A 16,022-nucleotide genomic window follows, 5' to 3' on the forward strand; every position below is an offset into this window, starting at 1 on the left:
CTGCCCCCCCGCCCCCTCTCCTAAAAGCTGCTGTCTGGGCCCGGAAACTCCAGCCCTCATCCCAACCTAATTCCCTCTTTTCTATTTCATCTCAGATTACACATTCTTTCTCAGAGAAGTATTTCCTAAATTATTCCCTAACTTCATATACCAGGTTAAAATGCCTTTAAACTACTCTACCGCACTGGGATTCTGTATTGCCCTCAAAAAAAACTGAAATCAAATTCTTGTGCAGTTAATTTATTAATAGCCCTTCGCTTTCTAGTACCTAAGGTCCTGTTATTGGGAACCATTTTATCCCCAGACTTTAGCATAATACTATTAGAAATTCAAATTTTGGTTAAATAACAAATGAACATTTAGACTGAAGGAACAATTGTTGAAATTATAAGTAGAGGTAGAGATATTCTATTTTTTAAAAACTAGATATATATATTTAATACGTACAGACACACAATTTGTGCTATGTAGGTACCAAATGGAAATCTGAAGATAGAAAAATGTGCTTTTTCTTTCTGTTCTGCCTTTAGTGCCCTGTCTTCCCAAACCATGATTATTTAGACTTCGCTTTTTATATAGCACCCTCTTGGCTGTCTCTCCCCGCCAGTCCCCACCAGAATTTTATCTTACCAAGTCACCCTCAACTTATCTTTTAACTTTCAACTTATTGTTACTTTCTGTTGCTTTCCCACCTAATTTCCAGGTGTTTATTACCCCTGTACTATAGTCCAATAACACCTCATATACATTCTGTTATTATGATTGCATTGTTGAATTAGTATTATCTGCCTTTATGCACCCTCCCCCGCAATACCAACTAGTAGAACGTGAGATTCCTGAGCGCAAGAGCCACATATAACATTTGTCTTTATTTCCTTAAAATATAACCAGTGTCCAAATGATTGTCGAATGAATGAAAGAATTTTACTATGATTTCTTCAATTTTAAGAGGAAGAGAGGACCATAATGAATAACTGGTTATATTAGTTTTTATTTTACTTTAAAAACATGCTTATCACATTTTTATTATAAACATTTTTATAACTTATTTGTACTTTAGTTTTTTTCTTACAACTTCCTTGTTGGTGAACATTGAGTTCCAGAGTTCTTTTGTGGGGTTAATTAGATTTATTCTTCATAAATAAACACTTGAGTGCTAAAATGTAGTTACTATTTTTAAGATAATCCACTAGAGATTTTCATATTTGACTCATGGTTTTACAACACTACACTATCTGCTTTGACACGTATATCGGCAGCATCATTATCTTTTATGTTGAGAGCAGTAATATTTTGACTTATTAGTCATTTACATTTTCAACTTTTTCATTACTGTTCATAAAGAAAAAGTTTAAATTTTTATATTAGGGAGTTACATAGGCCTCCTTTTTCATCTTATCATGTCCTACCCCAATGTTATAATAATTAATAATTGAAGGCTATGTTTGTACAACTACACAGAAAAAGAAAAGAAATTGAATTACAATGTGAAAATACCTATTTTTTTCTGTTTGATAAGTAATTTTGTTTTTTATAATGTTCCCTGATAGCTGTAATGAAAGTCAGTACTTGCATCTTTAGTTTTGAAGATAATGTATGAAAGAAAGCCTATTATCTAGTAGATCTCAGCCTTTTTCCAACAGCGCCCATTTAAGTGAATCAAAAGACTCCAGAGGTCCATGTGCCTTGACATTTTCTCATAGAAAAAATATTATAATGGTATTGGTAATGGTGGTAATAAAGGCATAGAAGAAAACAATACAGTAATAATGATAATAAAACAATTATACAAGTGCATAATGCTTAACAAAGTAAAACAATAGTAGTTCCACAAATAGATTCATTTTTATAAGAATAGCGTAGGTGGGAAACTACAACAAATGCAAGACTCTATGGATGGTGGATGTGGCATCTGTCACCCCATTGATCTCCAGGGTTGATTCGGCTGATCTGGCTGCCTAGGCAGGTGTCCCCTTCCTCCCTCACCGCTCCACGTGCATCCCTTCCAAAGCTGCTCGCTTGGTTGAAGAGGATGACCTTTCCCAATAGAGGAGGACCATTCTTCAGTCAAGGGTATATGAGTAGGTACGCTCCCCTGCTAGAACCTCCAATCAAGCTCTCAAGGTCCATTTGTAGGAGAACATAGGGTAGTCAAGCTTCCAAGACTCTAGACATATCCAAATGAAGTGCTGTATTTGGCAGTCTGCCTTTCTATAAAAAAAAAAAAAGACTCTATGAGTGGTGCATTGATTAAAAGAATACCCCTTTGGAAAATTATAGGAATTCCAGCTATCTGGATACTCACGTGCACAGGAGTTGTGCAACATTGCCAAGCAATTGTATCAGGTGTTCAGACCTACTGATGGAATATTGAATTTGAATACTTCATGAGTACTAGCATTTCACCAATTTAATTAACAAATACCGAATTTTATAAATCATTAATTGATTTACTAGATTACCAGTAAGTAGCCCTAAATTATATGCAATGATTAAATGTATGGATTATAATCACATTTACGTCACTTTGTGACCACTTAAAAGTACTTTCATGATCCATCAGTGGGTCTACGTTGACTTTGTTACACACTTATCCTTGAACCTTACAATCTATTCCATTTGGTCTTATAAGTATCTCAGGTTTTCAGGTCCTGACCATAATTTACAAATTCAAAAATTTAGTGCAAGTGTTTTTTTTATTTTAAGCGTTTCTAAAAAGTACCAATTAACTATATAATAATACTTTAACATATTCTTCTTGTAATACATTAATATTCTTCTTGTAAAATTTAAACATTGCAGAAAAGGATTTGTTTTTTGATTTCCATCTTTCAGATTTTGTTCTGTGTTTAAACATATACACATATATATATAAATGTAAAATATTTACATATAATATTTATTTTTCATAGGTAACATGTTTATATGCTACTCGTTGTGTTATTTCACAAATAACATGCCTATATATATTAGCATATAAATAATTTTTATACTTGCATTTATTTTAACTCAATATTACATGTTGAAGATTAACGTTAACAATATTGTTCTCCTTCATACTTTTAAACTGTTGATTAATATTCCATAGTATTTATATACATAAGCAGTTTTCCACAGTCATAGCCCATTTTGTTTTCTATTATAAGGAAGCTAGAATGAACATCTTTGAACATATCTCTTTCGTAACAGTGGGATTATTTTTTTATGGTTGATAGTGATAAGAGAAATCTCTGTCTTATACAGTCTTCACATTTCAGAGTTTAATAGACACTAGTAATTTACTCTACATAGGAAGTATGCAAATATACACATTCAGTAGTAGTTTATAATGGTCATATACATTTTTACAAATCTTTGCCAACACTTTGTTATTAAACTATTTTTATGTTTTTGAATTAGGATTTTTCTATATACTTGAGAATGTGATTGTTAACAATTTAGTTATTCCAATTTATTCATGTTTCTTTAACACTCAATACTGCTACAAACATTTATTAAGCATCCCCGAATAGATAGTGATAACCTATTTGACTAAGAGTTTTTGTTGTGCCCCTTATAGCTTTCTGGATATCCATTAGGAAGATAGCCTTACAAAGAGAGGACCTTTCTGTTCAGGATCCTAAGTTCTGTATTAGACTGTGTTAAAAATAGAAAAAGAGAAGAAAAGAAAATTTTCTAAATAATGACACTATTATATATTTAAGAAGTAATAGAGCAGGCTAAAGTCAGGAAAGATCCATGCCAAACCATTAACAATCTCTGGGAAGTGGGAATATATAGAGGCAAAAGAAGAGACATTCATGATTTTGCATTGCATACCTATATCTGTATTGTGTAAATGTTTTATAATCTTATTTTAGTCTATTAGTTTAAAAATGATAAAGGACATGATAAATTGGGAAATTACACTTACTTTTTTTTTAAGTTCCCCAGGCCTTCCTTATAAGCTAATATATATTCCTGTCTTATTACCCAGAGCTATCAAATTTGCTCAAGTAATCATAGGGTATTAGTCTATCTCTTTTAACATCTTTGGATTGTTGACAATTTGAAAAATTCTTGTAGAATATACTTGAAAAAGCAGCACGTACTTTCAGAAAAGGAAAGTGCTAGAAACTAAGCAATAGTTTGCTATCTAATACATTGGGAACAAAATCTCTTACTTAGTAAGAAGATGAACAGCACTTTGAAAAGCAGGGATTTTATTTGGAATTAAATTTTCACAGAGTTTAGCAGCCAGTGAGTATTCGTTGTGAACTAAGTGCTAAACTAGGCATAATGGAAAATTTGTACTGGCCTCTGTCAGCATCCAATTTAGAAACGCATAGAGAAAAGTCATAGGGCAAACCTTAGACTTAACCACCCAGATGGGTAAACTAAGAACAATTTCTAGAAGTTAAATTCCTCAAGAGGAGCTTCCTAAAGGCATGAATTTCAAGTTAGGTATTGAAGAAAATAATGGATTAGCAGGAAAACTTAAGGAATGTATACCAAGTAAAGATGGGGTTTAATAACTTTCTTGCCTCAATGATTAAAACATATGCAAAAACAATTGTCCAAAGAAACCAATAAAATTACTTATTTAAGATCTCTTTCCTTTTTGTTCTGTTTTCAAAATTGTAGTTGAAATCTGGAGAGACAGCTGCCAACATTGCTAGAGAACTGGCTGAACAGACAAGAAATCATTTGAATGCTGGAGATATCACTTATTCAGTCCGGGCCATGGATCAGCTGGTAGGCCTCCTAGATGTACAGCTCCGGAACTTGACCCCAGGTGGAAAAGATAGTGCTGCACGAAGTTTGAACAAGGTAAGGACCTTTGTTACATGTATCTTTAAAGTTGTAAAATCAGTGAGACTTCCCTGATTAATTTCTTTCTTTCCATAAAATCAGATCATTCTAAAGAGAATTGCTAGCTATATTCAATTCACTTCATTACTGCAGTATAATAATGACCTTATTTGACTTTCAATCTAAGGAACAATAAATGAGATCTCTCTATACGTATTTTGAATTTACAATTCTATTTTCCATAGTACTCTTTTGTATGCTAAATTCGGACAGGGTTACTATAGATAAATGCCATTTCTTTTGGTTTTTTTTTTCCCTTTCAAACCTTTATATTAATATAATTAACAGTAAAACAAATGTCTAATCAACAAGCAGAAATTTAGAAAATAACAATGAAAAAGGATATTAGTAATACATTATAGATTTTTTAAAAATAATTTAACCTAATTAATATTACATTAAAAAACTCATAGGGCAAGTATTTAATTTTTATTTCCTTTTGATTTTTAAATTACTGATTTTGTATCATTACCATTATAACTTAAAAGATTTAAATGTGTTTCAGCAACTTTGAATTGTAACTAATAAAAATAATTTATTTTTTAAATTTTAAGGAATTTTATGTATTTTAATTTATACTTATAAATCTACTATATATTTATATACATTATATACTCATATAAGCATTTTATATATAATCTATACACATATAAGCATTTTATTTACATAAGTATGTAAAATATATTTAATATATTTATAAAGAATATCATTTATTTATGTAACAAAATATCACATGGTGAAAAGATACTAGAATGCTGCCATCAGATAACATGTATTCCCTGAATGGCATTTTTGTAGTAAAGATAATCGGTTATTGAAACTTGATTTTAAGGTCTCAAATATCAGTGATAATCTTATTACTTAAAAAAGCAAGAATTTGGCAGTGACCCGCTAATGTCCTGTATGAAATTCACTAAATGAACATTCCCCTTTAGAATGAAAAAATAACTTTGCAGACTGGTCTTTATTATGTTTATTTCTTTTCTGTCTTATTAGACTAGGAGTCTCACTCATGAGATGGAAGAAACTTTTTAAAATAATAATGGTTCGACATTAAAAAGCTAGATATTTTATCTGTCAGTTTTTCCTGCAATTTCATCCTCAGAAAATAGATTCAGTTTTATCAATTAGATATAAATTATTACTAAAGTTTTTTTCATGCTGAGCAAAAAGGAGTTATTTTTGTCATTCATATTCCTGATAGAATCTCAACCAAGCCGCTGGCAGAATATAATCCACAGCTGCCTATGTAGTCTGGGCATGCTGTGATTTTAATGTGTTGTTACCCAGGCTGACTGGAGGCTATTAATGAATATTGCTGCCAGCTATTGTTATCATAATGTACTGGATATAGTAATCTCTATTAATGTTACGTATCCATACCATTACTTGTTATAGCAATACTTTGTATCTTTATTTAAAAATGGTGTCGATGTCTGACAATATCGGGTAAACCTGGCAATTAATGTCACATTCTAACTAGCTACAGCTAATAAGCTTGCCTAGTCTGAATATCAAATAACTGCATAATGGACAAATTTTCATTTGTGAAGCTTTTTAATGCTCTCTTTTGTTTCTTATTTGGCTCTTTTCAGCTGTTTATATAACGTGGTTTGTTATATGTTAATTTGCATGATGGGGTAAGAAGATGGGAGGGCAGAGGTTATTCACATGCTTCCTGGCTTGCTCTCATTTCCTGTGGTTCCCACTGTTCCCTGAAGCAGTTTTAACCCATCAGATTTGCAAAGTCAACTTGGTACAAATCAATTGTGCTCCACATTGAAATTCTGGAGGCTTTAGAGACCTGCTAAACCAAAATGAGAGTCAGTGATCCAAATGACAGTGCTGACAATTTACTTGCACTCATTCCTCACTTAATTCTTTAGAGGAGTAACTGCTCTATGCTTATTGAAGAATGCATGAATTAAAGTGGGAGAGTATTAGCCACACAAAAGGCATCAGAGTAACTGCTTCTTAAAACTGGGTAATTTTCTCCTTGAACAATCGAGGCTCCTGAAGGAAAATAATAGGGAAAAGGAGGAAAACTACAATCTAATTTATAAAATTTGTAGTCATTTATTTAAACAGAGCAAATATATGTATTAATTATTCATTTTATCACCAGGAAAAAATGTTTGGGACTGAGTATGAGTTGCTGTTAACCTTTGCCCAGAAAAACATCATTCTGTATGCAAACAAAGAAACACACAGAAACAGGCTTCTTATCCCACAGAAGTTTCTAAAATGTATCAAATTTTTCGTCAAAACCATCAAAAGGAATTCTTCAAGAAATAAAAACAAGATAAATCACAATATCGATTGCATTCTTTTAATCAGAAGTTACTTATCTCTTGGTATTTGTCCCTTAGAATCAAATAGTCAAATGAATGGGCATTTCTATTTTCTCAATAAATAGAACTTTTTGTATGTATGAACAAATGGTTTGTGGGACACATAAACCACCTAAAAATCTGTAAACCACAGACAATTTACTATCTTTAAAAAATGGGTTCCAAATTTTTGACATAATTTACTTAACTTCATAGATGTTCATTTGTGGCCCATGAATTAATAACTAACGTCATGTCAAATGAATCATGTCAAATGAATGAAGTATATTGATTCTTACTAATTTCTACTAAATTTAGTCTAAGATTTCTTTCCATCATTAACAGCTTTATACCATCCAGTTATCACTTGGGTTCTGAAAAGCTGTTAGTTACTATTTTTCAAACTGTTGCTGACATTTTGCTGCTGCTTAGCTTTCATTCTCTTCTTGAAAGTAGTGCACAACAAAATAAGGTGTTTGTGTAGATGTGTTCTTTTATTTTTCTTGTTTTCTTCTGTCACTAACTTATTTTTTCTATTCTGTGTTTAATCTGCTGTCTTAATGGATTCAGCTTCAGAAAAGAGAGCGCTCTTGCAGAGCCTATGTCCAGGTACTTTCTGCGTTTTTATAAATGTGTTAAGTTGTTGAATTGTCTCTGTTGGTGATAGCATGTATGGGCATCCGATAGAAAGATGATAATGTATCCTGTTGAGCTAGAAGAATTTCAGGGAGGGCATGGAGGGTGGGAATGAAAAGTTATATGAAAGCGTATGTGCTAAAAAGAAATTTGACAGTGCCAGTGCTCTGTCATATAAGAGGAGCACAGACTAGCATAGAGGTGCAACTTTGGGTGTGAGAATTTTGATCATCACTGAAAGGTGAGTTGGGTGTAATATATAATAAATCTCTAATTTCTTCAGAGAGGTGGGTATGAAAACATTTCATTCCTATGTTGGTCTAGCTAATATTTGAGTAGCAAGTCATCCAGAAATGACACTCAATCAAATAAGACAACAATTCCAGGATACTTGGAATATCATGCTTCTGTGCCAAATTAATCAAGACAAGCTGTGACGATCTTACTCTTCCACTTATTATAAACACATGAATCTGAATGTAAGTGTAATTTTTCCTCCAGTTAACATGTTGTAATTTGTTTCTAAGCAAGATAAAAAACATTTCTACTGTTTATGAGTTCTTTGTGAAAAAGAAGCCCAGAAGCAAGCTTCATAGTTATTTTTAGAATAAGGGAAAGAAGGGAGGGGAGGGGAGAAGAGGAGAGGAGAGGAGAGGAGAGAAGGGAAGGGGAGGGGAGGGGAGAAGAGGGGAGGGGAGGAGAGGAGAGGGGAGGGGAGGGAGGAGGTAGGAACAAAGGCAGACAAGGTCAAATGACAAATTCAAATGACAAAGCTATTTAGTAATGACTTTGATGTGCTATATTCAAGGGAAAACAATCCATGGGTTGAGGCAGTAAGTGCCTCACCATCAGTGATGCACTCTCCCTGAGGGATGTTGGACAAGAGTGAGTTTTATAGAGACAACTCTAAACAGGGCGCGATTGGCAAGGAGGTTGGGGATTTCCTTATAAGGCTAGCAGGTCCTGTTTTCTAGGGTAAGGTGAGCTAGCTAGTCATTTCCCATAAGTACAGATTTAGATTTGTGATGTGGACGAGGCCACTGGGGTGGCCCCCATTTTGTGGGTCCCAAAATACAAAGTAACTTTATCAGAAGGAAGAAAAAATATGAAACTGTGTGACTGTCAACTTTATTCCCTATGTGTATATATCATAGCATTTTTAAGGGGAAGGCCAACTACATTTATGAAGAGAGATACCTTCAAGACCCAAATCACTGGTTCTCAGATTAGTAGTCCAGAAAATACACAGTATCAGTTTATTCACGATAAGGGCATTTTGTGAGACAGTCATTTAAAAGGAAAAAAATAATAATTTGAACTTTGAACAGAGATTAGGAAGAAAAGGTTTTAATCTGCATTTAACTTTATAAATTAATGAATCTTTGTATTTAAGAAGCTATTCAGGTTTATTTTTCTAAGGTTTTGGGAAAGAAATTGCTTGGGGGGGGGTTATGTATATATATTGCTTAGTGTGTGCCATAGACAGAGAAATGAAGTACTCTTCAGCATTGAAAGCTGATGATCTTTTTTTTTTTTTTTTTTTTTGCGGTACGTGGGCCTCTCACTGTTGTGGCCTTTCCCGTTGCGGAGCACAGGCTCCGGACGTGCAGGCTCAGCGGCCATGGCTCAGGGGACCAGCCACTCCGCGGCATGTGGGATCTTCCCGGACCGGGGCACGAACCCGTGTTCCCTGCATCGGCAGGCGGACTCTCAACCACTGCGCCACCAGGGACGCCCCTGAGGATCATTTTTGAGCAATATTAAGATTGTTTTTTATTGTAATCTATGCTATCCCTTTAATGGGGCCTTGGAGATAATTAGCCTTTCAGTATTTAAATCTATGAAATGCATGGTCATTCAAACATGAATCTCTGATGGAAAATTAATAGCACAGTTTATTCAGTAGCTGATTTCCTGGTGTTGTAATTGACTGGCTATGAATAAATGTTTCAGCTATTGACTAAACATCTGATAAGACCAAATACAAACAGAATATTGGTGAAGCAGAAATGCTGTGCTCACTATAACACAGCATTATTTCTATTCCTTTTATTGTAGGTCATTATTCTATGAAATTCTAGAGTGAATAATACCTTAAACTTTAGTCTATTTGAATTTTAAAGGCTTATGTTCCCTATTATTTCTATGTTCAGAGCACATTCTGAGCTACCTATGAAATAGGTATGAAATACATTTGAAATGTTTTATGCATTAAATTTGAAAAAAGATAATTATTTATCACAAGATTCTTAAAAAAAAAAAAATTTCCTTTCTATGGGCACAAGCAGTGCTTCTCCTAGGTTTGATTTTGACCATCTAAACACATTTAGCTTTTAATTTTTAAGAAATACAGTGTCTATTTTATGAATTATCTAGATCTACTTTTTATTTCTTGCTTCCCACTTTTTATTCCACAAAAAAAAAAAAAAGTGAAATCTGGACTGTCAGCCGTCAGCTATAACTCATCTATAGGTGAACAATTAAAAGATAGTTGCTCTGATTTTTTAAATAATATGTGAATCTCCTAAAACCCATTATTCTTTTGTCTCAAGGATTTTAACAAAAACAAAAAATTGGGTCAAATATATTTTATTTTTCTTTATTTAGTTGTAATTTTAGATTACATTAAAATCCTTGTTGACTATCAAAAGATAGATATTGACATGTCATAGTAAGAATAGCGTTACCGTATTGCGGGCATAATACATACCTTCATTTAGGAGAGGGTTTTAAGTTTTATGCCAGAGATAACAAATAAGGTTTGTGTTATATATGCATATTAAGTAGCTACCATGATGTAATATTACCAGGAGGGACCTTAGAGATGAAGATGAGTGAGTTGAGATCTGGAGAGATGAAATGACTGGACCAAGGTCACACAACTAGCACCAATGGCACTAATGCTGCTGTCCTGATGTGCATCCAGTGCTTCTTCAACACCATGATTAAGAATAGGGCTTCCCTGGTGGCGCAGTGGTTGAGAGTCCGCCTGCCGATGCAGGGGACACGGGTTCGTGCCCCAGTCCAGGAAGATCCCACATGCCGCACAGAGCGGCTAGGCCCGTGAGCCATGGCTGCTGGGCCTGCGCGTCCGGAGCCTGTGCTCCTCAACGGGAGAGGCCACAATGGTGAGAGGCCCGCGTACCGCAAGAAAGAAAAAGGAATAACAGTGATTTATTGTGAAGAATAAATATGTTCATTAGGCACTGTGGCCATAATTGTGCAAAGCATTCTGCATAAATTCTTACTTAATATTCAAAACAACCCTATGATATAAGTTATTGCTATTCTTAACTTAGAGAAAATGTGTCACAGGAAGCATTAAATGGCTTTCACAAAATTACACAGTAATAATTGAGGGGCTCTTGAATTCAAAGTTAGGTCTTCCTGATTCAGAAACTCATGCTCTCATTCGCCAAAATAATGTGATTGCGAAACTGACATTATTTGGTGTTAGAAGTCAAGATATATTATTTGGTTTATATTTATTGATTTATGGTACTGTATTTCAGGAATGGTATAAAGTATAACAATTTTTTCTAAATTTCTCCTTTTTTTGAGATTGAGCTCAAATGGCTGTGTGGTGATTATTTTGTACTCCTATAGCCAGGTCAAATACAAACATAATTTACTTTGAGGTCATTTGGTTTTCAGAGGAGACTGTGATTTAAAAATTATCATATTGAGAGAAGAAAAAAGCAAGTAGAAAATATTCTAACTCTATGTTAAAGGAGGAACAGTCAAACTGTTTTCCAAAGTGACCACACCATTTTACATTTCCACCAGCAATACGTGAGGGTTCCAGTTTTTCCACATCTACAGCAGCACTGTTATTTTCTCTTTTTGATTATAACCATCCGAGTACATGTGAATTGCATAAGTTCTTAACTCTAGTGGTGGAATGGGGGCAGGGGAAGTTTTAGGAGGGTAATCCATGAATGAATAAAAAAATTATATGGCTCCAAAGAGAGGTCTGTGTTTTCATGAGAATCTGAGAGTAGAATGTGACCTCAAATAGCTTAAGAACAACTGCCTTCATGTTCTATAAATGTAACCAGAACTTATATTTTTTTCTCATTTTTCAATCCCAAGTTCCCATCTTTTAAATAGTAATGTTTGTTAACATTGTTCTTCTCTTTAGCAGGAACTATTAAAAATTACTAGCGTTCATTTTTTACTGCTTTAAAAGCAGGACATTTTCCTAGTTAAGAAATATGTTTTGATATTTATCAGCAGTTTCTTTTGTCCTCCAAATCTCAGAGGTGGCATGGACTCCCTAGAGTTTGCAGTCGATCTTGCTTAATGGGAAATATAAGTACATACAGTATTTGATGTGAATCTTTTGAGTCATTCTTTGGAACCTACTATTATTTGCATAGTTGGGCTGAGAACTGATCAGAAAAAATTGGTAAATAGATGCAAATTTTTTTAAAAGACACATATATATGCATACCTGGTTTCCTCCCTCTTCCCATCCTTCCTCATCCTTCCTTAAATTTTTCTTTCCTTTTTTTTCAAAGGCAGATAGTCTATGTGTTCTTTAAATCTTACCAAGTATTTGTAATAAGGTCCCTTTTTATTTCAGTTTGGAATTAGTAGTTTGCTTTTTTTGTTTATTTTATTTATTTATTTTGTTTGTTTCACCTTCATTATCCACTAGAAATCTGTATCCTAGGTACCATCAGTGTGAAAGCAATCTCTATATTCAAAACTATGTAAAAAACATCACATAGTAGTGAACGACAAAAACATTCAAGAATTACTAGTTCAGCACATGTGCCCAGTAATTTTATCAGTACTGGGAATATAGCAGTGCCCATAACAGGCCAAAATCCCTGCTCTCTCTCCTAGGGTGAAACGTCCAGTAGCAGAATATAAACAGTATGCTAAGTATGTGAAATATATGGTATGTGAGATGATGATAAATGTTACGGAGAAAAATAGAGCAAGAAACGCATCACTGAGGTGACATTTCAGAAAAACTCTGAAGGAGTGAACTGTGAAGATATGCAGGAAAAAGCATTCCAGCAGAGAAAACAAAGTTTCTGAGGTGGAAATATGCCCGTGTTGTCCAGGAAGCGAATGCAACTGGAGGAGAGTGAAAGAGAAGAGGGTAACAGGACATTAATCTGTGGGGCAGATCTGATAGACCATCGTAAGGACTTCAACTTTTACTCATAGACACACAGGAAACCACTGCAGGTTTATGAGCAGAAGGATGACATGATGTGATGTGTTTTAAAAGTGGAGTATAGGGCTTCCCTGGTGGCGCAGTGGGTGAGAGTCCGCCTGCCGATTCAGGGGACACGGGTTCGTGCCCCGGTCCGGGAAGATCCCACATGCCGCGGAGTGGCTAGGCCCGTGAGCCATGGCCGCTGAGCCTGAGCGTCCGGAGCCTGTGCTCCACAACGGGAGAGGCCACAATAGTGAGAGGCCCGCATAGCGCAAAAAAAAAAAAAAAAACAAAAACAAAAAACTGGAGAATAGATTATAGCAGGAAAAGTAAGGGCTGAAACAGGGTGACCATTTGGGCAATAACAACATTCACTTGGAACAGGATATGAGTGTGGGATGCTGAGATAATTCTTCAGCTTTGGGAATTTTTTTAAGTGGAACAAACAGGATTCGCTAAGGGGTTGTATGTGAAGTGTCAGAGATAGAGAGGAGTTGGGATGACACAAAGTGTTTTGACTGAGTAACTGGAAGGATGCAGTCACCATTTATTGAGATAGTCAATCTGTGACCAATTTGGGAGGAGCACGAAAAGAACTTCACTCAGGGGCATGTTAAGTTGGAGATTCTTATTAGGTATGCAATATTGATGGTAAATATACAGTTAGATATACGAGCTTGAAATTTACCTGAGAGGTCAAGCTAGGCATAATCATTTAGTAATGTTTCACTTAGAGTGTCATTTTCAGCCAATGTACTAGATGAATTCATCAAGGAAATGAGTGTAGAAAGAGAAGAGAATCTAGAACTGAGCCCCAGGACACTGTCCCCAGGTCAGGGAGAGGAAGAGGAACCAGCCGTAGAGACTAATGACCAGCCTTAAGGAAGGAGTAGGACCTGGAGAGTATGGCATCGGGGAGTCAACTCAAGTTCTTGTTTCATGGAGAAGGAAATGATGTCAAGTGCTGCTGAATCTGCTCAGAAACGCTGATACAGGCGTTTCCCTGGTGGCGCAGTGGTTGAGAGTCCGCCTGCCGATGCAGGGGACGTGGGTTCGTGCTCCAGTCCGGGAGGATCCCATATGCTGCGGAGCGGCTGGGCCCGTGCGCCATGGCCGCTGAGCCTGTGCGTCCGGAGCCTGTGCTCCGCAAAGGGAAAGGCCTGCGTACCGCAAAAAAAAAAAAAAAAAAAAGAAGAAGAAAGAAAATGCTGTTACAGCTTTTCAGTGATAAAAGTAACGTCAACTTTTGATGAATTTTGAAATTCCAAAGCCCAGATATCTATATTATTATATGTACTGCATAAACATTTTTACCTATTGCTTTCATTTTTTTGTCTGTAATGCAGACTTTCTGTGAACCAAAGTTGCTACTTGCACCTTTGACAAAGTGCAGATTGAATTATGCCAGTTTTACTTGTGTGCCTTTGGTGCATGAGACAAGAAAGATTCTAACCTCCATTTATACTGCTAGGAAGAAATTAATGAGTATTTTCAAGTTTCTTGTTTGGTCACTTAATTGGCTGTGTGACAAAGAGCTCCATGGTGCATGTCAAACGACTTTCTGAGTCCTCTAATGATTTGTGCTTTGCTTGACTTGTGATACTATTCTGTGTGGCCTGTCAGGCTGGATATCCTTGTTAAAGTGGCTAGAATAAATTGGCTAGTGGTGTGCATACAATGTAGTATATTAACTGCAGCAACGGGGAGTACTTTTAGCAGCTCTTTCAGGAGATTTCGATGTTTGCCCATAAGCATCAAAGCCAACCCAAACTTTCATTTAATATAATTAAAAGGACATCTGAAAGTAGTTTGAATCACACCAGGTTCTTCAGGTTTGGTAACCCTTTGTTAAAACCTTGTGAACTTAATATATTTCACAGCTTGATAAATCTGCACTTGATTTGAGTCAGTAAGAGAAAAAATATAAATCTGCACCCTGCATGTTTCTGGTGCCCTGAACCTATTTCTAAAAGACTTTGAGATCAAAGAAAGTAACTTCCATCTACAAAGCAGAGTAGTTTTCTTTAGATAAAGAAGATATAAGAATTCTTTTCTATAAGTTGCAGTCACTAAATACTGTTGTAAAGCAATTGTTGAATCAAAAGATAGTAAAACCGTATGTAATGTAAGCAGTGTAAATTATTCAGGTTATTATTTAAGAGCATAGGTAGGTCAGTTCATAAATCTAATAATTTGAAAACCTCCAAAAGATAATGACAGATGTTGGTGAGGGAGTTACTGCTTTGACGTGCAAAGAACATCATTTTGGGAATCTCTCAAAATTCCCATGGCTAATGTGTCAGGTCAGGCAGAGATGGCCACTTTACAAAGTCATTTCTGACTCTTCCAGTTTGCACATTTCCTATAAGTAAACAAAATGTTCCAGCTGCTGTTTGTATATACGTGGCTTGTAAATGCTTCAGGAAGTAATTCTAATAAGGGTGAGAAAAAAAAAAGCCCTTTTGTTTTTAAATAAAATGTTTTCACTTAAAACAAAAGTATTTTCTCACTTTTCACCAAATTTTATTTTCTTCTGTCTTATAACTTCTTGATCAAAGCCTAGATAACTACTTAATTGTAAAATTGTTTATTTAAAGTCCATTCTAACGCATCTTGGCTTTCCGAGCATGAGTTTACTTTCAGAAGAGTTTTAAATACATAGAATATAAATAGATATACTTTCTACGCAAACACAAGAGAATGGACATCAATTTACTTTGCTATTTCTTTTTTTTTTTTTTTTTTGTGGTACGCCGGCCTCTCACTGTTGTGGCCTCTCCCGTTGCGGAGCACAGGCTCCGGACGCGCAGGCTCAGCGGCCATGGCTCATGAGCCTAGCCGCTCCGCGGCATGTGGGATCCTCCCGGACCGGGGCACGAACCCGTGTCCCCTGCATCGGCAGGCGGACTCTCAACCACTGTGCCACCAGGGAAGCCCTACTTTGCTATTTCTTTAACAGCATTATAATCATGTACCTAACCAGAAGGAAAAAAATACATTTAAAATAGAATTACAGATTTAAGGTCCTACTT

General features: G+C 35.3%; 1 protein-coding gene across 23 annotated transcripts in view; it reads left to right on the forward strand.

Annotated features, from left to right (window-relative positions):
- Positions 1 to 16,022, forward strand: part of ADGRL3 (adhesion G protein-coupled receptor L3) — an 867,440-nt gene that overhangs the window by 702,641 nt on the left and 148,777 nt on the right. For 19 of the 23 annotated variants that reach the window (XM_079920009.1, XM_079920003.1, XM_079919994.1 and 16 more), the window contains 2 exons: positions 4,624 to 4,809; positions 7,752 to 7,790. In XM_079920009.1, the coding sequence (XP_079776135.1) occupies positions 4,624 to 4,809; positions 7,752 to 7,790 (225 nt within the window). The remainder of the gene's footprint in view (positions 1 to 4,623; positions 4,810 to 7,751; positions 7,791 to 16,022) is intronic. The other 4 variants (XM_079919995.1, XM_079919996.1, XM_079919998.1 and 1 more) reach the window with 1 other exon arrangement.

The sequence above is a fragment of the Stenella coeruleoalba genome, assembly GCF_951394435.1.
Source record: "Stenella coeruleoalba genome assembly, chromosome: 4".
Lineage (NCBI taxonomy): Eukaryota > Metazoa > Chordata > Mammalia > Artiodactyla > Delphinidae > Stenella > Stenella coeruleoalba.